Source organism: Oncorhynchus nerka, linkage group LG8, assembly GCF_034236695.1.
Source record: "Oncorhynchus nerka isolate Pitt River linkage group LG8, Oner_Uvic_2.0, whole genome shotgun sequence".
Classification (NCBI taxonomy): domain Eukaryota; kingdom Metazoa; phylum Chordata; class Actinopteri; order Salmoniformes; family Salmonidae; genus Oncorhynchus; species Oncorhynchus nerka.
Window position 1 is genome coordinate 43,751,491 of NC_088403.1, and position 23,252 is coordinate 43,774,742.

General features: G+C 42.4%; 1 protein-coding gene across 3 annotated transcripts in view; it reads left to right on the top strand.

The window, feature by feature from the left end:
• The window catches only part of LOC115133353 (E3 ubiquitin/ISG15 ligase TRIM25-like), a 31,551-nt gene extending 8,475 nt beyond the window's left edge, over positions 1–23,076 (top strand). For all 3 annotated transcript variants that reach the window (XM_029666495.2, XM_029666493.2, XM_029666494.2), the window contains exons 4-9: positions 751–969; positions 3,811–3,906; positions 4,218–4,451; positions 6,989–7,011; positions 9,925–10,070; positions 19,267–23,076. In XM_029666495.2, coding sequence (XP_029522355.2) covers positions 751–969; positions 3,811–3,906; positions 4,218–4,451; positions 6,989–7,011; positions 9,925–10,070; positions 19,267–19,451 — 903 coding nt within the window. In that variant the 3' untranslated portion in view covers positions 19,452–23,076. The remainder of the gene's footprint in view (positions 1–750; positions 970–3,810; positions 3,907–4,217; positions 4,452–6,988; positions 7,012–9,924; positions 10,071–19,266) is intronic.
• Positions 23,077–23,252: the final 176 nt, after the last annotated feature.

Genomic DNA, 23,252 nt, shown 5'->3' on the forward strand with positions numbered 1-23,252 from the left:
ATAGAAAGTCACTCAAGTAAAAGTGAGTCACCCAGTAAAATACTTATATAAAGCAAAACAGAGAGCACCGTTGTCTTGTTTTTATTTTATTTACCGATAGCCAGGGGCACACTCTAAAACTCTGACATAATTTACAAAAGATGCGTTTGTGTTTAGTGAATTCCCCCAGATCAGAGGCAGTAGGGATGACCAGGGATGCTCTCTTGATAGGTGTGTGAATTTGACAATTTTCCTGTCCTGCTAAGCATTCAAAATGTAACGAGCACTTTTAGGTCTCAAGGGAAATGTAAGGGAGTAGGGGGTCTCAAGGGAGTAAAAAGTACATTATTTTCTTTAGGAATGTAGTGAAGTAAAAGTTGTCAAATATAAATAGTAAAGTACGGATACACCAAAAAATTACTTAAGCAGTACTTTAAAGTATTTTTACTTAAGTACTTTACACTGCTGCGATTGTTAATAAAAGTTTTTCTTTATAAAAAGTTTGACATTCTATACCCCCATATCACGCACACAAATTTAAAACATAGACTGTGTACAATTGAATTGGTTAGAGAGGTCTCATGTATCACTTTCATTTGTGACCTCTTGCTTTAGAATTATGGAAAAGTTGGTTCCTGTTTCAGTCATGTTTTTGGCCACGTTTGCGTTGGTCTTACAAAACTCCCCTGATGATTGATTGACAAATAGTGCCTCCCAAATGTGTATTTATTTTCAAACATTACTTTTTTTTCTTAATTTTGTCCGTGTCAGGAGCATGTGAAGCCCCACCTGGAGCTACCTGCATTTAGGGAGCACCCCCTGACCGAGCCCCTGGGAGACCTTAGGAAGAGGAAGTGTCCCGAACATGATGAGATGTACCGCTACTACTGCATGGACGACAGGATGTGTGTCTGTAACGCCTGTACCATAGAGGGGGGCCACGCCGGACACACCATCAAGACCCTGAAGAACACCATGAAGGGTCTGAAGGTAAAGGCTCTAGAGTTGGAACCTAAATGACAATGATTGTAGGAAGAGCGGTGGCGTTAAGAGGTCTCTGTTGGTTGGTCTACTAGTCAGGAGGGTGATGTACATGCCTAAATGTAGCACTCCAAAAACCAAAGAACACCATGAAAGATCTGAAGGTAAAAGCAGACCTGCCAAAATGCACTCATTTTGCGTACCAACTATGCAATTCTCTGTACACAATTCTCTGTACGCATGTACTCAGGTACGAGATCCGAGTTAAAAGTACGCAGAAATTAATAAGGCCTGATTTTTGTTTTTACATGTTTAAAAAAATATTTTTTATAAAAACTAAATCCACTGAGTAAATCTAACATCCCGATTCTTGAGCTGCAATACACAGACATGTACGGAGTTTGTGTCAACGGACATGGAGATTAATACATCATTATTCGACGTAGCTACCCCGTGTCTGCCCCTCCTGTTTGTTGTGATGCTGAGTTTGCCGACTGTCAGCTGTACGTAAACTCGCGGACAAATCTCTTTTTGACTCCGTGTGTTGTGGAAAGGTCAACACTAATTGTTTCAAGCTAACTTTAGCGAACATGAGATGGTCATTCAGTGGGCTCTAAAGTGCCAGCAGTTCACTCGCATTTGCTAGTGAAAGAAAGTGTGCTATACATTTAATTCTGCGTCCCATTAGTTGTATTTTCCACGTAACATTACGAGGATCATGCATCCTGATAGACTGTAACTGTAATTATGATCCACGTCACAAAAAGCATTACAAAAGTATAATCAAAAGTAAATCTTAACATCATGGCATTAAATGGAGTGGGGAGTTTAGAAGACTGCGCCATGAAGAATGCATGAGTGTCTGGTATTAGCTATAGAGGCAATGCTTCTAAAAATGCCTTTGCACTAGATTGGAGATTATATAAATTTCGAAAATCTTAAATGATGTTTGCGCAGCAAAGAAATCCAATGGGCACCTTTTACATAGGCTGAAACACCGGACTCTTCTAGCGACAGCGTTCAGATTCCCTTTGCGGTATCCTACTTCTATTCTGTGTAGCCAGTTTGCGGTCTGTCGATGCAATCATTTATTTTTGTTTATATGTTTTCAAAATTATTTTCCTTTTGGTGTTAATTAGGAACCGTGTCTAAAAAGCCAATACTTGTGAGCTGGCCCTAGTGATTGGCTCTGTTTGAGAGGTGACGAGCGTTCCTCTACTATAGAGACTGAATTTGGGGGCCAAGGCAAGCTGGATCTGAAGACCTTCTATGCAGATGTCAGAAACTTATTTTCCTCTGCAGTAGACTACATGTTGCTGAAATTACCATTTGGAGATGTGCTCCTCCAGCATGCAGTGGTTGCTGACATTGCCAACAGGCAGACTGCTAAGTTCTCATCCCTCAACTTTTTCATGGCCCGCTTTCCTTGCATTATTCCTGAGGGAACCTCTGTTGATCAGGCAACAACCTTTTGAGTCTGGTCAACATGCGCACGGATCAGACCTGGAGAGAAATCGGCACAATGAAAAAAAGGGGGGGGGGGGCAGCCTGGTCTACTCCCACCTTTCGGATGTGATGCTGGGGATATTGGTTATATTCCACTGCAATGCAGACTGCTAATGAATATTCAGTCTCGTTTCCAAGAACAAAACCCAGTACAAAGCCTCCCTCAGTACAGACATGCTGAGTGCCCTCGTTACCAAGAAGGTTTCAATGATTGCCAGAGGAACTGTTTGCCACAGAGAAGTCTACCCTGATGCCCTGCTGCATAAAGCTATTATTTCCTGAACATTTGAAGGTCTCCAGAAGATTTGTTCTCACCCACTGTTTCCTATCATAGCGTTTTCGTTTTTATTATGAATAATATGGTTATTTGATACTGATGCTCTGCTTCAAACATTTGTTGTTCTTATCATATCAGAGTTTTTAAATAAAAAGGGTATCGTGGATAAGACATTGGTACATTTTGTACCTAAACAAATGACTTATTTGTTTAATAAAATAAGAACTCCAAGAATAAAGACCAGTTGTGTTCTTTCTAATTATATCTTGTTAGTGACTTTTACCATATGTGTAAATGGAATAATGTCAAGAACGTATTTTAACCTTTTATAGACTTGATTTGGTACAATTCTGTAATTGCGATCATACTCACAAACAGCATGAGCGTGCGGGGGAAAGAACCCCAATTCGGTTGAATTTCCAATTTGCTACGTGCTTCTGGTACTCTAAAAAGTTGGACAGGGTTGGCAGGTCTGTTAAAGCTCTGCTAGAACACACTCCCAAGCAAGAAGAATATACCCCCAATTACTTTCAAACAAAAGGTAAACACACACACACTCAACAGTGAACCACACACACAGATACAAAGACCACACTTATGTGCTCTAGACTAGGCTGCCACAGAGGCTATTGAGTCTAGAACACAGGTGAATATCATTTTATTGTTGTCACTAGTCTGACATGGTTGAGCGAACGAGACAATGTGCGAGTCCCAAATGGCACCCTATCCCCTATAGTGGGAAGAAAGCTATCCCATAGGGCTCTGTTCAAAAGTAGTAAACTATAAAGTAGCGTGTCGTTTAGGACTCATCATAACTTGTGATCTCACTGTTTGAATGACTTGTTCAACCCATTTCCAGAAGTGACTTGTCTGAACCAATGAGAGAAAGGGAGACATTTTCAGTTCACCATTTACCCTCACTATAGTCTTGTCATAGTGAATGTAGGTAACAATGGTTCTCCCCTGTCTCTATTTCTCTTCCCCCTAACTCTCTCTTCCCCCTAACACACACTCTCTCCTCCCCCCAAACTCCTCCCTGGTTTCTCCCCCTCTCTCTGGTCCCTCAGGGCATTTTGGAGACCCAGCTACAGAAGGTGGACAGGAAGTTGCGCAAAGCAGAAAAAACTCTCCAGGAGCAGAAAGTGGAGGAACAAATTAACAAGGTAAGTGTGCTGATCCAGGATATGTTTTGTCTTGTAGACTGAATGAATATGATTATATGGACGGAGGGGACCTGATCCTAGATCGGCACTCCTATTCTGAGACACTTTCTGAGTACCGACCCGGACTCTTATCGTAATGTAAGATGTCATGTATTTGTTTGTTCACAGAGTTGTATATTTTCATGCATTTTACTTTAGTGGCAGACGAAGAGAAACTTTGGACACTGATTAGTTGGTTTTCTCTGGTTAAACACACGCACGCACGCACACCCCTGCCCCCATCTCTCAACTCTCTTTCTCTCTCTGTGCAGAAGTTCCTGGAGGACTCGGACCAGCGGATCATGACGGTGGGGGAGGAGTTACAGGTCCACCTGGAGGGCTTGCTCACAGCCTTAAGGGACTGTACCCGCTCCCAAGAGAGCGAGTGTGGCCCCAACATCCAGCGGAACATAGCCAAGGTGACCCAGGATCACGCTCGTCTGCAGGATGTCCACAGCAGAATCCAGAACCTCGCCCAGGAGAACGACCCCTTCCACTTCCTAGAGGTCAGTGTGTGGTTTTTCATTTGATTGTTTTCATTTAACAAAATGTTTTAAATTATAATATATTCAGCCAAACAATGGATATACAGTTGCGGCCAAATATATTGGCAACTTTACACTTTTCTTAAATAATTCCCTATTTCTTCTAAAATAAGTTGAAATTTCAAACAGTTTTGGTCACCACACGTTGTTGGATTTTCAACATTGCAGAACCAATTTGATTTTTGTTAACTTCTTAAGGTATAGGGGGCTACATTTTCACTTTTGGATAAATAGCATGCCCAAATTCAACTTCCTGCTACTCATGCCAAGAATATAAGATATGCATATTATTAGTAGATTTGGATAGAAACCACTCTGAAGTTTCTAAAACTGTTTGAATCATGTGTGTGAGTATAACAGAACTTATGTAGCAGGCAAAACCCAGAGGACTAACCGTTCAGAATTCTTTTTTTGAGGTCTCTGTTCAGTGAGTTCTCATTGGGAAACAATATTTCTTAGGTACTTGTTTTCAGTTTTTCCCGCTTCCACTGGATGTCACCAGTCTTTAGAATTTGGTTGAGGTTATTCTTTTGTGCAATGAAGAAGTACGGCCATCTAGGAACTTCGTAACACTGTTGAGAGTTGTGCAAGACTTGAAAAGTAGCTTGGTTTGTTGTCTGTATTGAACACAGATAGACCCGTCTTCAATTTGATTGATTATTAACGTTTAAAAATACCTAAAGTTGTATTACAAAAGTAGTTTGAAATGTTTTGGCAAAGTTTACAGGCAAATATTTTGTAGTGACGTTGCACAATTTGGAAGCTGTTTTTTTATGGATCAAACGCGCCAAATAAATGGACATTTTGGATATATATGGACAGAATTAATCGAACAAAAGGACCAATTGTGATGTTTATGGGACATATTGGAGCGCCAACAAAAGAAGCTTGTCAAAGGTAATGTTTTTATACACTGCTCAAAAAAATAAAGAGAACTCTTAAACAACACAATGTAACTCCAAGTCAATCACACTTCTGTGAAATCAAACTGTCCACTTAGGAAGCAACACCGATTGACAATAAATTTCACATGCTGTTGTGCAAATGGAATAGACAACAGGTGGAAATTATAGGCAATTAGCAAGACACCCCCAATAAAGGAGTGGTTCTGCAGGTGGTGACCACAGACCACTTCTCAGTTCCTATGCTTCCTGGCTGATGTTTTGGTCACTTTTGAATGTTGGCGGTGCTTTCACTCTAGTGGTAGCATGAGACGGAGTCTACAACCCACACAAGTGGCACCCCTGAGCTAGTACTTTGGCCAAGATAACTGCACTTTTTAGTAGCAAACATGCTCTAATTCTTCAATGTTGCCCTCCACCAACTGCTGTTTTCAGATCTTGCCACATTTAGGATGTGATTCAGATCTGGACTCTTCGTTGGCCAGCATCTCTTGAACCATTCCTGGGTGCTTTTTGATGTGTGTTAGGGGTTGTTGTCCTACTGAAAGACCCACAATCTTCAAAGAAGACCTCTGCTGATTTCAAGATGCTTTGCGCATGTTCAAGGCCCCCAGTACCAGAGGCGGCAAAGTAACCTCCACAGCATTATCAAGCCTCCTCATTTTTGATTGTAGTGCGAGTGTTCTTTTCATTGAATAGATCCGATTTGTTGAATGTGCGCCAATCCGGCATCCTACTATCCCCCATGGTCTGCGTTCCATTGACCTCTTTACCACATCTATTCAAAGAAAATAACACCCTCCCCACAATCAAACATGGGGGACGTTCGATAATGCTGTTGGATTGCTTTGCTGCTTCTGCCACTGGAGGCCTTGAATGTGTGCAAGACTGAAAACAACAGATTATCAAGGGGCTTTGGAGTGCAATGTTCAACCCAGACTCCAAAAACTGTGTCTGTTGCAGGCTGTGGATTTTTCAGTAGGACGACAAAGTCACACACATCAAAGGTTCAAGAAGCAGTTCTGGAGTGGTCAGCAATGAGTCCAGATCTGAATAGCATCCAAAACTTATGGCGAGAGCTGAAAACAGGAGTTAGTGGAGGGTACCCCTCAAACATTGAAGAATTTGAGCAGTTTGCTGCTGAGAGTGGGCCAAATTACCAGTAAAAAGGTGCAGAAAGCTCATATGGCTACATTAAGCGTTTGTTGGCAGTTATCTTGGCCAAAGTCTGTGCAACCAAGTACTAACTCAGGGGTGGCAATACTTTTGTCCATGCCATTAGTCTTTATTTTCTAAATTAAAATTGTCCAATGACGAGGGTGTGGAGATCAATTTTATTTTTCAACTTATTTCAGAAAAGTAAATTATTTATGAAAATTTCAAGGGTTCCAATATATTTGGATGCAACTGTACATTAACAGGTGGATATGCATTTCAAATCATCAAGGATAGTACATAAGTGGTTGATGCTGTTCACTGACCACAACAAAAAGTCACATGTTCAGGAAAATCTCTTGCTGTCCCTAAATAGTTCATTTTTCGTTCTGTTTTCTGGAACTAATAAATGTTAATCCTTTTCTCTGATTTGCTGTTTAGGCATACAAATCATCAAGCAAAAAGTAAGTTATTGTTGTATGTTACAGTGCCTTCAAAGTATTCCACCCCTTGACTTTTTCCATATTTTGATGTTACAGCCTGAATCTCAAATGTATTCTGTCACTGGCCTACACACAGTACCCCATAATGTTAAGGTGGAATTCTGTTTTTAGACATTTTTACAAATGAATGAAAATCTTAAATGTCTTGTGTCAATAGGTATTCAACCTCTGTTATGGCAAGCCTAAATAAGTTCAGGAGTAAACATCTGCTTAACGAGTCACATAATAAAGTGCATTCGGAAAGTATTCAGACCCCTTGACTTTTTCCACATTTTGTTACGTTACAACCTTATTCTAAAATGTATTAAATACATTTAAAACATCCTCAATAATTGACACAATACCCCATAATAAAAAATGGAAATAATACATTTACATAAGTATTCAGACCCTTTGCTATGAGACTCGAAATTGAGCTCAGGTGCATCCTGTTTCCACGGATCATCCTTGAGATGTTTATACAACTTGATTGGAGTCCACCTGTGGTTAATTCAATTGATTGGACATGATATGGAAAGGGATATACCTGTCTATATAAGGTCCCACAGTTGACAGTGCATGTCAAAGCAAAAACCAAGCCACGAGGTCAATGCATTTGTCCGTAGAGCTCCGAGACAGGATTGTGTCGAAGCACAGATCTGGGGAAGGGTACCAAAACATTTCTAAAGCATTGAAGGTACCCAAGAACACAGTGGCCTCCATCATTCTTAAATGGAAGAAGTTTGGAACAACCAAGACACTTCCTACAGCTGGCTGCCCGGCTGCTCCCTTGGTTAGGGAGGTGACCTAGAACCCGATGGTCACTCTGACAGAGCTCCAGAGTTCCTCTGTGGCGTTGGGAGAACCTTCCAGAAGGACAACCATCTCTGCAGCACTCCACCAATCAGGCCTTTATGGTAGTGCCCAGGCGGAAGCCACTCCTCAGTAAAAGGCACATGACAGCCCACTTGGAGTTTGCCAAAAGGCACCTAAAGACTCTCAACCCATGGGAAACAAGATTCTCTGGTCTGATGAAACCAAGATTGAACTCTTTGGCCTGAATTCCAAGCATCACGTCTGGAGGAAACCTGGCACCATCCCTACGGCGAAGCATGGTGGTGGCAGCATCATGCTGTGGGGATATTTTTCAGCGGCAGGGAAAGATGAGCAGAGCAAAGTACAGAGATATCCTTGATGAAAACCTGCTCCAGAGCACTCAGGACCTCCGACTGGGGGCGAAGGTTTACCTTCTAACAGGACAACAACCCTAAACACACAGCCAGACAACGCAGGAGTGGCTTTGGGACAAGTCTCTGAATTTAATTGAGTGGCCTAGCCAGAGCCCGGACTTGAACCCAATCAAACATCTCTGGAGAGACCTGAAAATAGCAGTGCAGTGACACTCCCCATCCAACCTGATGGAGCTCGAGAGGATCTACAGAGAAGAATGGGAGAAACTCCCCAAATACAGGTGTGCCAAGCTTGTAGCGAAAATTTGAGGCTGTAATCGCTGCCAAAAGTGCTTCAACAAAGTACTGAGTAAAGGGTCTGAATACTTATGTGAAATTTCAGTTTAGTTTTATGCATTTGCAAAAATACTAATAACCTGTGTTTGCTTAGTCATTGTGGGGTATTGTGTGTCAATTGAGGGGGAAAAAACAATTAAATCAATTTTAGAATAAGGCTGTAACGTAACAAAGTGGAAAAAGTCAAGGGGTCTGAATACTTTCCGAACGCACTGTAAGTTGTGCAATACTATTGTGCAATACTATTGTTTAACATGATTTTTGAATGACTACTTCATCTCTGTACCCCACACATACAATTAGTGTCCTCCTTAATTTTTGTAACAGTGACACATTTTATGTTGTTTTGGCTCTGTACTCCAGCACTTTGTATTTGAATACAGCCAACAAGTTTGATGTAGAGTAACAAGCAAGTAGAGTCACAAGCTTGATATCATTGGGTGCTAGGAATATGGGACCAAATACTGAATTTTTGACTACTTCAATACACAAGTGAATTTGTACCTGTAGTTTTGGTCCCCAAAAATAGTCCCTATGTACACAAAGTGCTGTAATTTCTAAACGGTTCACCTGAGATGGATGAAAATACCCTGAAATTAAAGCTGAGATTCTGCACTTTAACCCGAAAGTGATGTGCTGCAGTACACAGCCAAAACAACAAAAATGTTGTTTCTGTCCCAATAATTACGGAGGGCACTGTATCTGTAAGGTCCCTCAGTTGATCACTGAATTTCAAACACAGATTCAACCACAAAGACCATGACTTAAATCTAATTGAAAATCTATAGCAAGACCTGAAAATGGTTGTCTAGCGATGATCAACAACCAATTTGACAGAGCTTGAATAATTTTGAAAATAATAATGGGCAAATGTTACACAATCCAGATGTGGAAAGCTCTTAGGCTTACCCTTAAAGACTCACATCTGTAATCACTGCCAAAGGTGCTTTACAAAGTATTGACTCAGGGGTGTTAATACTTATGTAAATTACATATTTCTGTATTTCATTTTCAATACATTTTCTAGAAACAGGTTTTCACTTTGTCATTATTGGGTTTTGTGTGTAGATGGGTGAGAAATGTATTTAATCAACTTTATATTCAGGCTGTAACACAACTAAAGATGGACTAGGTCGAGTAGTATAAATACTCTGAAGGCACTGTATACATTTACATTTACATTTAAGTCATTTAGCAGACGCTCTTATCCAGAGCGACTTACAAATTGGTATACCTGAAATGTGTCTGTCTGTGTGGGGTGTAATATTATATGTATTGTGTGTCTCTTGTCTATGGGTGAAATGCCATTTGCAGTGCGTCTCTCATCCTGTCTATGAGTGACGTGCAATTTGTAATGCGTGTGTTCCAGTTTCTGCAGGCAGTTGAAGAAGCCCCTCTTCTACCCAGAGTATGTTGGTGTGGACACTGAAGGCCTGGCCGAGGCCCTGGAGGTTAAGCAGGATGACTTCCTCACTAATGTACGCTCCTGCATCTCTCAATTCATCGACGATATCTGTGAGTAACAGACGTGTTTGCGTGAGTGAGTGACTGAGTGAGTGAGGGGAAAGAAAGAGGTGTGTGTGCGCGTGCGATAAAGGAACCACGGTGTTGGAAGTTTAGAATAATTTGAATAGATTTTGAATTTGTGATTCATGCATGATACCACGCCAAGTATTATCTCGATACCATGGGGGAACAATTCAGTGTCCTAGGGTACTGGTCGCCCCGTCCCCCGGACACTTGTTACTGTCTTCTGAACGTTATGCGCATGTGCTACACACAAAACCTGTCACTGATTTTCACACTTTCACTCAATGCAACATATATGGATTTTTTATTGTACCTTTTCTCCAATTTTGTTATATCCATTTGGTAGTCAGTCTTGTCCCATCGCTGCAACTCCCGTACAGCGAAGGTCGAGAGCCATGCGTCCTCAGAAACGCGACCTGTCAAACCGCACTGCTTCTTGACACACTGCTCGCTGCACCAATCTGTTGGAGGGAACTCCGTACACCTGGTGACCGTGTCAGTGTGCATGCACCCGGCCTGCAACAGGAGTCTCTAGAGCGCGATGGGACAATGATGTCCCGCTGGCCAAACCCTCCCCTAACTCGGACAACGCTGAGCCAGTTGTGCGCCGCCTCATTGGTCTCCCGATCGCGGCCAGCTGCGACACAGCCAGGTATCAAACCCGGATCTGTAGTGACGCCGCCAGCACTGTGATGCAATGCCGAAGACTGCTGCATCACTCGGGAGGCCTACACATATTAATTCACACTGTTCACTGTATATAATAGAATACTGCATTGAATGGCTAATTTGCTCATATTTGCAAAGCCCTATCTGATTTGGCTGGAGGAATGGACACAGACGCACCTTCCCTCCCTCACACACTGTCTCCCTCTCTCATTAACACACACACCACTCTCTCTTCCACAAACACACACACACTACTCCCAACTTTAAAAACGTTAGGCACCAAACAGAATGTAAGGAACACCAGAAAGTGAAAGATTTTTTTTTATATAGTTAGGCCTATATGAATCCTACCTTTTGAATACCTCTTTCCTTCCTGAGCAATGTTTTTTGCAATGTTTGCAGTTCTTCCTTTTGTCTTTTGTCACCCACCTTGCGTGTCTTTGATGGTTGTGAGGTTGCTTTGGGCCCCAAATTCAGCCATTTCCAACACCAGCTTCTCTTGGAAGGCGAACAGGGAGAGAGGGCTTTGACCATTTTCTTTGGCAATCTGCTTGTGGAGAATGAAGGCATTTACTGTCGCCATGTCCACAAAGTGGTTAAAAAAAAGTAGTGTACCACTTTCCGGTCTTGTGGAGGACCTGGTAGTAGCCTATCAGAGCATCAGCTAGTTTGCCACCCCCCATGGTGGCATTATAGTCCTTCACAGAAACAGCAATGGGGACATTCTTTCTCACCCATGCCCTTTGGCATTTTTCACCCTCCTCGAGACATGGTTGTTTTTTTAATGCCTTATGCTGTGTGGTGAGCATGGTTACTTCTCTAGTGTTCCTCCATTTCACAAAAAGCAGCTTGTTAGTCCTGATCCAATGTATGGACCCCCTCTCCGCTTCGTTTGTCATATCGTTTACCTTAGAATCGGTTTCCCCACGAATGCTACAAGCCCCTACTTGCTTTTTCAAGATGTCTAGTATAAAATTGTGCACAAAGAGCTTGTTACCCACTGCCAAATAAGAAGTCCATCAGCTGCATAACAGTCATAACTAAGGCCCTTTCTAGTGGGTGTGATCGCCTTGCCTTCATAGATGAAAAAGTTCCACGTGTAGGCAGAGGCTGAATCGGCTAGCACAAAGAGCTTGCTGGGGAGGGGTGGCTCTCAAACGTCATCATCCAAATCCTCTGCATCCATATATCCATATATATATTGTTGTAAGACACACAGAATTACAGTTGACTAAATTTACAAAACGACATTACTATCAAGTAAAAACACCAAGCCTAAACTTTATCTGTACAGTGACTTGCATAGGTGTGAAGCACACACACAATGCAAACAGTAACACTTTGGAGGCAGAGGTGAGAACCACAAACATACACCCCCTTTTTCTTTAACGAGTCCAACGGGAAGGATATACTGCTTCTTCGGGAATGGGCACAAATCCCCGTCATTTGCATGAAGAAAAGACTGAGAAAAAGGGGGCAGAGGTTGGGCTGCCTTCTGAGAATTCGTAGGCGAGTGAGTAAACTCCCACTGCCATCTGTTTTATTGGCCAACGTGCAGTCATAGGAAAATAAAATGGATGACCAACGATCAAGATTATACTACCAATGGGACATTAACTGTAATATCTTATGTTTCACCGAGTCATGGCTGAACGCTGACATGTATAATATAGAGCTGGCAGGATTTTCCATGCACCAGCAGGACAGAGAAGCTACCTCTGGTAAGACGAGGGGCGGGATGTGTGTCTATTTGTCAATAACAGCTGGTGCATGATGTCTAATATTGAAGAAGTCTCAAGGTATTTATGATAAGCTGTAGACCACACTATCTACCACGAGAGTTTTCATCTATATTATTTGTAGCTGTCTATTTACCAGCAGAAACCGATGCTGGCACGAAGAGTGCACTCGACCATCTGTATAAGGTCAGAAGCAAATAAGAAAATGCTCATCCAAAAGCGGTGCTCCTAGTGGCGGGGGACTTTAATGCAGAGAAACTCATTTCTACCTGCGTTTCACATGTAAACAGAGGATATTAAAAAAAACTCTAGACCACCTTTACTCTACACACAGAGATGCATGCAAAGCTTTCCTCTGCCCTCCATTTGGCAAATCTGACCATAATTTTATCCTCCTGATTCCTGCTTACAAGCAAAAACTAAAGCAGGAAGTATCAGTGACTCGCTCAATACGGAAGTGGTCAGATGACGCGGATGCTACGCTACGGGACTGTTCAGACTGGAATATGTTCCGGGATTCATCAAATGGCATTGAGGAGTATACCACCTCAGTCATTGGCTTCATCAATAAGTGCATCGACAAAATCCCCACAGTGACCGTACGTACATATCCCAACCAGAAGCCATGGATTACAGGCAAACATCCGCATCGAGCTAAAGGCTAGAGCTGCAGTTTTCAAGGAGCGGGACACTAATCCGGATGCTTAGAAGCAATCCCGCTGTGCCCTCAGACAAACCATCAAACAAGCAAAGCATCAATACAGGATTAAGATTGAATCCTACTACATCGGCTCTGACACTCGTCGGATGTCGCAGGGCTTGAAAACTATTACGGACTACAAAGGGAAACCCCAGCCATGAGCTTCCCAATGACGCGGGCCTATCAGACAAGCAAAATGCCTTTTATGCTCGCTTCGAGGCAAGCAACACTGAAGCATGCATATGAGTGCACCGGTTGTTCTGGATGACTTTGTGATAACGCTCTCGGTAGCCGATGTGAGCAAGTCCTTAAACAGGTCAGCATTCACAAAGCTGCGGGGCCAGACGGATTACCAGGACGTGTACTCAAAGTATGCCCGGACCAACTGGCAAGTGTCTTCATTGACATTTTCAACCTCTCCCTGACCGAGTCTGTAAAACCTACATGTTTCAAGCAGACCACCATAGTCCCTGTGCCCACGGAAGCGAAGGTAACCTGCCTAAATGATTACCGCCCTGTAGCACTCCCATCGGTAGCTATGAAGTGCTTTGAAAGGCTGGTCATGGCTCACATCAACAGCATTCTCCCACATACCCTAGACCCACTCCAATTTGCATACCACCCCCAACAGATCCACAGATGACGCAATCTCACTCCATACTGCCCTTTCCCACCTGGACCAAAGGAACTCCTACGTGAGATTTCTGTTCATTGACTACAGCTCTGCGCTCAACACCATAGTGCCCACAAAGCTCATCACTAAGGACCCTGGGACTAAACACCTCCCTCTGCAACTAGATCCTGGACTTCCTGATGGGCCGCCCCAGGTGGTAAGGGTAGGCAACAACACGTCTGCTACGCTGATCCTCAACATTGGGGCCCCTCGGGTTTGTGCCTAGTCCCTCCTGTACTCCCTGTTCACCCACGACTGCGTGGACAAACACAACTCCAACACCATCATTAAGTTTGCTGACGACACAACAGTGGTAGGCCTGATTACAGACAACGATGAGACAGCATTTAGGGAAGAGATCAGAGACAACAACTTCTCCCTCAATGTGAGCAAGACAAAGGAGCTGATCGTGGACTACAGGAAAAGGCGGGCCGAACAGGCCCTCATTAAAATCGGCGTGGCGGTAGTGGAGCGGTTTGAGAGTTTCCACTTCCTCGGTGTCCACAACACCAACAAACTATCATGGTCCAAACATACCAAGACAGTCGTGAAGAGGGTACGACAAAACCTTTTTCCCATCAGGAGACTGAAAAGATTTGGCATGGGTCCCCAGATCCTCAAAAGTTTCTACAGCTGCACCATCAAGAGCATCCTGACCAGTTGCATCACTGCCTGGTATGGTAACAGCTCAACATCTGACCGTCAGGCTCTACGGCCTAGTACATCACTGGGGCCAAGCTTCCTGCCATCCAGGACCTTTATACTAGGCGGTGTTAGAGGAAAGCCACTTAAAATTGTCAGTCTCCAGTCACCCAAGTTACAGACTGTTTTCTCTACTCCCGCACGGCTTGCAGTACCGGAGCGCCAAGTCTAGGACCAAAGAACTCCTTAACAGCTTCTACCCCCAAGCCATAACACTGCTGAACAATTAATCAAATGGTCACCGGATTATTTACATTGACACCCCCCCCCCCATTTGTTTTTTACACTGCTGCTATTCGTTGCTTATTATCAGTGCATAGTCACTTCACCCCTACCTACAAATGTAAAAAGTACCTCGACTAACCTAATAGTATAGGCTAACCCCGACTAACCTAATATACAGTACCCCCTGTATATTGCCTCGTTATTGTTATTTTATTGATACATTTTTTTACTGTAGTTTTATTGGTAAATATTTTTTTTTAACCAACAGTGCAGTTCAGGAAAGAGTTAAGGGCTTGTTTGTAAGCATTTCACGGTAAGGTCTACACATGTTGTATTCGGCACATGTGACAAAGTTTGATTTTAGCGTTTAGTGGACTCTCCAAAGTTACAAGGATGTAACTTAAAACAGCAAATATTAAACACAGACAATAACTATTTTGGAATTATATAACTTTGAAATTACTTGTTACATAGGCCTATATAAACTAAAGTACAAAAAGCAACTTATAAAAAAACGAAATACATATAGTAAATGTACTAAACTCAGCAAAAAAAGAAATGTCCCTTTTTCAGGACCCTGTCTTTCAAAGATAATTCGTAAAATCCAAATAACTTCACAGATCTTCATTGTAAAGGGTTTAAACACTGTTTCCCCATTCTTGTTCAATGAGCCACAAACAATTAATGAACATGCACGTGTGGAACGGTCGTTAAGACACTAACAGCTTACAGACGGTAGGCAATTAAGGTCACAGTTATGATAACTTAGGACACTAAAGAGGCCTTTCTACTGACTCTTGGAAAACACCAAAAGAAAGATGCCCAGGGTCCATATACATACATATAAGTCATTTAGCAGACGCTCTTATCCAGAGCGACTTACAAATTGGTGCATTCACCTTATGACATCCAGTGGAACAGCCACTTTACAATAGTGCATCTAAATCTATTAAGGGGGGTGAGAGGGATTATTTTATCCTATCCTAGGTATTCCTTAAAGAGGGTGGGGTTTCAGGTGTCTCCGGAAGGTGGTGATTGACTCCGCTGTCCTGGCGTCGTGAGGGAGTTTGTTCCACCATTGGGGGGCCAGAGCAGCGAACAGTTTTGACTGGGCTGAGCGGGAACTGTACTTCCTCAGTGGTAGGGAGGCGAGCAGGCCAGAGGTGGATGAACGCAGTGCCCACCTCTGGCCTGCTCACCACCTAACCACTAGGCTACCCTGCCGCCCCAGTATTCTATGCATAGTCGCACTCTCCGTTTCCATCAGTTATTAAATAGCAAAGTCTTGCCAATATCTGTGCTTATGATTAGATTCCAGGTAATGAAACATCATTATCATTACGTGCTTTCTTGACCAGTTTATTTCAGTTATGTATTCTTCTAACTAAGTCAAACGTTACCTATGAAGATGATCGAGGGTTGCAGTTCTCTGGCGACGGCAAACAGAGCTCGCACCAGCTTCTCTCCCTCCCCCACCTAACGTCCCTGCTCATTTGTGTGAACGTGCCTTAGGCATGCTGCAAGGAGGCATAAGGACTGCAGATGTGGCCAGGGCAATAAATTGCAATGTCCGTACTGTGAGACGCCTAAGATAGCGAGACAGGACGGACAGCTGATCGTCCTCCCAGTGGCAGACCACGTGTAACAACACCTGCACAGGATCGGTACATCCAAACATCACACCTGTGGGACAAGTACAGGATGGCAACAACAATTGCCTGAGTTACACCGGGAATGCACAATCCCTCCATCAGTGCTCAGACTATCCACAATAGGCTGAGAGAGGCTGGACTGAGGGCTTGTAGGCCTGTTGTAAGGCAGGTCCTCACCAGACATCCCCGGCAACAACGTCGCCTATGGGCACAAACCCACCATCGCTGGACCAGACAGGACTGGCAAAAAGTGCTCTTCATTGATGAGTCGCGGTTTTGTATCACCAGGGGTGATGGTCGGATTCACGTTTATCGTCGAAGGAATGAACGTTACACCGAGACCTGTACTCTGGAGCGAGATCAATTTGGGTCCGTCGTGGTCTGGGGCGGTGTGTCACAGCATCATTGGACTGAGCTTGTTGTCATTGCATGCAATCTCAACGTTGTGCATTACAGGGAAGACATCCTCCTCCCTCATGTGGTACACTTCCTGCAGGTTCATCCTGACATGACCCTTCAGCATGACAATGCCACCATCCATACTGCTCATTCTATGTGTGATTTCCTGCAAGACAGGAATGTCAGTGTTCTGCCATGGCCAGCGAAGAGCCCGGATCTCAATCCCATTGAGCACGTCTGGGACCGGTTGGATCGGAGGGTGAGGGCTAGGGCCATTCCCACCAGAAATGTTTGGGAAGTTGCAGGTGCCTTGGTGGAAGAGTGGTGTAACATCTCACGGCAAGAACAGGCAAATCTGGTGCAGTCCATGAGGAGTAGATGTCTTTCAGTACTTAATGCAGCTGGTGGCCACACCAGATACTGACTGTTACTTTTGATTTTGAACCCCCCCCCCCCTTGTTCAGCGACACATTCCATTTCTGTTAGTCACATGTCTGTTGAACTTGTTCAGTTTGTCTCAGTTGTTGAATCTTGTTATGTTCATGCAAATATTTACACATGTTAAGTTTGCATTAAATTAATGCAGTTGAGAGGATGTTTCTTTTTCTGCTGAGTTTATATAAAGTCATAAATCATTTACTTACAGATCTAAAAGTGGATCCAATCCTTCTAGAAATCAATCTTCGTCGGCCGAGTCGAAATCCTCGATGTCCAAATCGCTCCCGTTCTATTCAAAGCTTCTATGTCGGTATACTTATTCATAGATGCTGCCTTTTTTAGGTTCCTGTTCGATATTCTTAGTTTCCCCTTTTTTTTCTCCTTGAGAAGCCATCTTTTATGCTAAAGCGATGAGATCTGTTTACAATGTAATGTAACGTGCTCAGTGCGTCTCGTCTCTAAACCAGGTAGCAATAGTTCGCATTACGCATAAAAGGTTCTAGGTCTTGCTTTGTCCCACCCAGGTAAACTGCATATCATTGGTTAATGGACTGTCAAGGTGCAATTGTAGCCAATCCCTTGTAATGGATGCCTACAGCGCGTAAGCAGGCAACATCATATTTTTGATATAGTCACTCGGTGACATTCAATGTTGCTATTAAGTCATACATCAGATAACATTGGCAATAGGCTAGATACCCCCTATGTAGTTGTAGCTCAAACACAGACAACATTTAAGCTTAACTTGTAAGCTGTTTGGGGAAAACGTTGTGTAAAATATATACATTTTGACTCTCGGGGCTGGTGATCAAAAACGGTAGGTCACAGGCAGACAAATAACATATCCCCATGATCTGTGGAGTCCCGGCTTTCGGTGTGTATCAACGTATTCTGTGTTTATTTAGTTTATGCTTCACTAATCTACCCGGAATGTAGATATCAGCCATCTTGAAATGTCATCAGCTGGGCCTGCCCTTATAAATTAATTTGCCCCCTATATGGTAGTAAGTCACACGAAAGATTTGAAGGCACCGATCAATAGCCAAGATACACAGCTTTCCGCAGACACCCTGCTTTTGCAGGTAGGGGCTACCGTTCTAATACCAGACTGCATTGAATTTCAAAAATCAAATAGATTCCCCAAATATGTTTTTAGTTAGCTAGGTAACATGACTGAACAACATTGTTTGTTATCAAATCAATAATTAGCCCTCTGGGATTAGTGTAAAATGGCCTTGACATGGTTTGTGAAATAATATAAAAATCGTGCTGGAAGAAGAAAAAGGCTATTTTTTGTTGTTTGAGCTAGAGCAAGCACTTTCCTTTGCTGTGTTTCCTTGACAGCGAACTTGCAAAGCCTGTACTCAGACTGGCCTGTGCTCTTGGTTATACCAGGGATGAAATTATATACAATGTATCAACTTTGCATTGCTTTGTGTGCTGCTCCAATGTACAAATGTAACAACAGAAGACTGATCATGGTCTCCATCCCCGCCCGTCAAAAATGTAACTAAACAGCGGACTTTATAAACATTTTATAACGGGCGCCAGCGGGTGCTTTAGATTAGTAGGGCTGAAAAAGTTGGTGTTATCATATGAAACTACTAAGCTATTTAAAAATGTTGGTATCATGACATTTTGGTACTGTGATACCAGTATACTGTGCAACACACTCACACACATACTCACACATTTGTTTCCCAGTGACAACAAATCGACAAAGTATTGTTCTCTTAAAGCTAGAATCTGTATTTGGTGAAACTACCAAATCCGTTTGGGATATTACAACAAAGAAGTTACTTGAAACAACAACAAATGTTGCGATTGAACAGCAGAATATGTATTGCGAAATTTAATTAACAATGCTGCCGGACGCTGCTCTTCCGTTTCATCAACAAAATATACACAAAAGGCAGTGAGGGTGAACAGTGGCTCTGCTTCACCAAATGCAGATTCTAGTTTTAAAGGTTTTGTCTTCTACCAGGTCCTTCAGTCAGGGAAGAGCCGGACACCGGAGGAGAGGAGGATGAAGATGACGACGAGGAGGATGGCAGTGATGGAGATGAACAAGAGGAGGAGATGAGCGAGGAAGAGGAGGGTATACACGACCACGAGTCAGCAGACGAACTCTACGGTGAGGAAGATGAAGAGGAGATTTATTCGAACTGATGAAATGACTATGGGGTGAATTGTCAAATCCAATTCTTCCATTTAAGTCAAACTGTCTCTCATAGCCTCCCACTGACATCAATATTTGACCATGTAAAAATTTTACTTTGAATTTAGGATTTTCCCAACCATTTTGGGAAACCTTTCAAATATTATACATTCTACATCAATGTTTCGAAGGGGAGATGTTTATGGGTGCATGGAACCATATTTCATATATAGTGCACTACTTTTGACCAGGCTTTGGTCAAATGTTGTACACTATTTAGGCCAGGGCTATTCAACTATATTCTTACAGATGTAAAAAAGGTTAATTGCAGGGGGGGGGGCAGACATTTTCCACATGCGTTTAGTTTAAGGAAGAACTGTTTAAAAAACAAAAGCACACACCAGTAAAGTACTTTTCTTAAATTGTTGCTAAAATGAATTAGGAAAGAAGTGGATGTCGCTCAACCAATGTGGTTAGAGGTGCAACCCAAAAATGCAATAATTGAAGAGGCGCAATGTTCGCTCACCACTTAAAGCTTCTTAAAAGCAATTAGGTCATTTTAAATTCTGAAAATGAAGTATCTCAAAAAATAACACACATATGTCAAGTCCGGTAATGGCAAATTCCAGTCTGAAGGAAGTATGCTTTGAATTTATTTCCCTCAGTCATTTGGTGTGTTGTTTTTGTCACACTTCCTCTAGCAAGTCCTCGTGGGCATCAGAGAGGGAAACAGAAGGCATGTACGTGTGCTTAGCTTTCAGAAATGGGGTCAAAAAGTATTTGTTCCCTTAAACCGTTCAAATGCTAGAGCCAAACTCCTATAAAGAAAGAAGAATCCAAATGTCACATAGGTGCTAGAAACCATAGTGCTTGTCATTTTGGCCCGCAGGCCACCAGTTGAATAGCCCTGATTTAGGCAGTAGGGTGCCATTTGGGATGAAGACTATATTTTTGTAGTTCAAGATTATACTGTTATAGCTAAACACTGGGTTTCTAATTCTAACCTCAAACTGTTTTATTTTTTGACCAAAGCACTTGTTCCTAACCTGACTGGTGTGCCAGATGGGTGGGGTTTGCAGTTTTAGATATACTCCATTGCTTTCATTAAACTAGGCAAACTCAATCAAGTACAGTATTTGAAATAATTTAAAATGGTTTTTAGACCCAGATCTGGGGCCATAGTCATAAAACACCTCAGTGTAGAAGTTTTGCCTTTTTAGATCATAATGAATAAGTTAATATTGACAGGGGGAACCTGTTCCTAGATCTGAAATCCTACTCTGAGACGGTTTATGAATACAGGACCTGGTCTAGTATATAGTGCATTCGGGTAAGGATTCAGAGACCCCTCAACTTTTTCCATATTTTTGTTACATTTTAGAATAAGGCTGTAATGTATTAAATTGTTTTTTTTTTCTCCCCAAAATCAATTTACACAAACTACCCCATAATTATAAAGCAAAAACAAGTTTCTAGACATTTTAGCAAATGTATAAAAAAAAATGAAATCACATTTACTTACGTATTCAGACCCTTAACTTGGTACTTTGTTGAAGCACCTATGGCAGCGATTACAGCCTCGAGTCTGCTTGGGTATTACGTTACAAGCTTGGCACACCTGTATTTGGGGAGTTTTTCCCAATTGTCTCTGCAAGGCCTTTCAAGCTCTGTCATGTTGGATGGGGAGCGTGTCTCTCTAGATGTTTGATCGGGTTCAGGTCCGAGCTCTGGCTGGGCCACTATAAGGACATTGAGACTTGTCCCGAAGCCACTCCTGCGTTGTCTTGGCTGTGTGCTTAGGGTCGTTGTCCTGTTGGAAGGTTAACCTTCGCCCCAGTCTGAGGTCCTGAGCGCTCTGGAGCAGGTTTTCATCAGGGATCTCTCTATACTTTGCTCCGTTCATCTTTCCTTCGATCCTGACTAATCTTCCAGTCCCTGCCGATGGAAAAACATCCCCACAGCATGATGCCGCCACCACCATGACCCTCAGGGTCTGAGAGTCTTTTGTTGTCTTTTGGCAAACTCCAAGCGGACTGTCATGTGCGTATTACTGAGGAGTGGCTTCCGTCTGGCCACTCTACCATAAAGGCCTGATTGGTGGAGTGGTGCAGAGATGGTTGTCCTTCTGGAAGGTTCTTCGATCTCCACAGAGGAACGCTCGAACTCTGTCAGAGTGACCATCGGGTTCTTGGTCACCTCCCTGACCAAGACCCTTCTCCCCCGATTGCTCAGTTTGGCCGGGCGGCCAGCTCTTGGAAGAGTCTTGGTGGTTACAAACGTCTTCCATTTAAGAATGATGAAGGCCACTGTGTTCCAATTCCTTCGACCTCATGGTTTGGTTTTTGCTGACATGCACTGTCAACTGTGGCACCTTATATTGACAGGTGTGTGGCTTTCCAAATCATGTCCAATCAATTGAATTTAGGTGGACTCCAATCAAGTCGTAGAAACATCTCAAGGATGATCAATGGAAACAGGATGGACCTGAGCTCAATTGCAAGTCTAATAGCAAAGGGTCTGAATACTTATGTAAATAAAGTAGTCCTATTTTTTGTTTAATACAATTGTATTAAAAATATATAATTTCATACATTTTATAATAAGGCTGTAATGTAACAAAATGTGGAAAAAGTCAAGGGGTCTGAATACAGTGAAAGCTACATTTTATTTTGTATTCTCTGGTTGAACGCATGGTGTATTGTTATACAGTGTTTATTATTTCAGTGCACTGGATAATTCATATTATATAAATAATTAAAAGGTATTGCACTTACCTGCAGATATGAATTTCAAACCACAATAGTTCACAACTAATTTAGTACATCTAGGTATCCTTGAGTCCAATATTTATAACCATAGGGGTTTGCAAGATGGCAAAAACAGATCTGGGACCAGGCTAGCATTTAGGTCTTTGTGTAACTAGACACGTGAGTGCATGTCTTGACTGAATTCTGACATGTTTGAATTTATACAGAAGATGGATTGTAGAAAGAAAACAAAGGAGACTTGACAGATGGGTATATGTGTAAAGCGTGGGTGTGTTCTTCAAAAGCTGTTCGCAATTTGTCAAATAAGTTGAGATAATGTTTATCAATCTGTTTAATAATGCACAATATAATGCAGTATATGTTTGTAATCATTTGCACACCCACGGTCCTATTCATTAGGCACCAAAGAAGAAAACTGGGAAGGATGGACCAGGACTTGTCCAATAAGAAGCCCTTGTTCTCCTTTCCCGTTGCAAAAAGTTTTGAAATGGTGCATACTAATGAATACGACCCATGTTTCATGACTTGCAGTTCGGAGAAACATTTGCAGGTCTACTTCTAATGACTGTAGCAATCGATAATGTGTGCTATTTTAGACATATTTTGTATGGCTATCTATTTGCAAATAAGTTCTGCAAATAACATAGTGGTACATCATGGCTTTTGTGTCTTGCATGGGATCTGTTTTTTTCTTCACATTGTTACAAAAGTTGACAGTGAATGTTTGTAAATATCATTTGACAAAATAGTATATTTTTCAGGGATTTTCATACGGGTGATTTTGAGCAAATTAGTTGTCGTTCTATCCAGCCAATCAATTCTGCATGAATGTTATAAAGATAAATAAATGCATTGTGTTGTTATTACATTTCATTGGCTTCTTTCAGACCACCAATGGTGACAATCCCGCAGGTGAAAAAGCCGGATGTGGAGGTCCTGGGCTGGCGAGGTTACACATGGTCTGTGGATATGGGGCCATTTGGACATTGGAATTCCAAATTCCCTAAAATGATGTTGGAGAAGGCTTATGGTAGAGAAATTAAC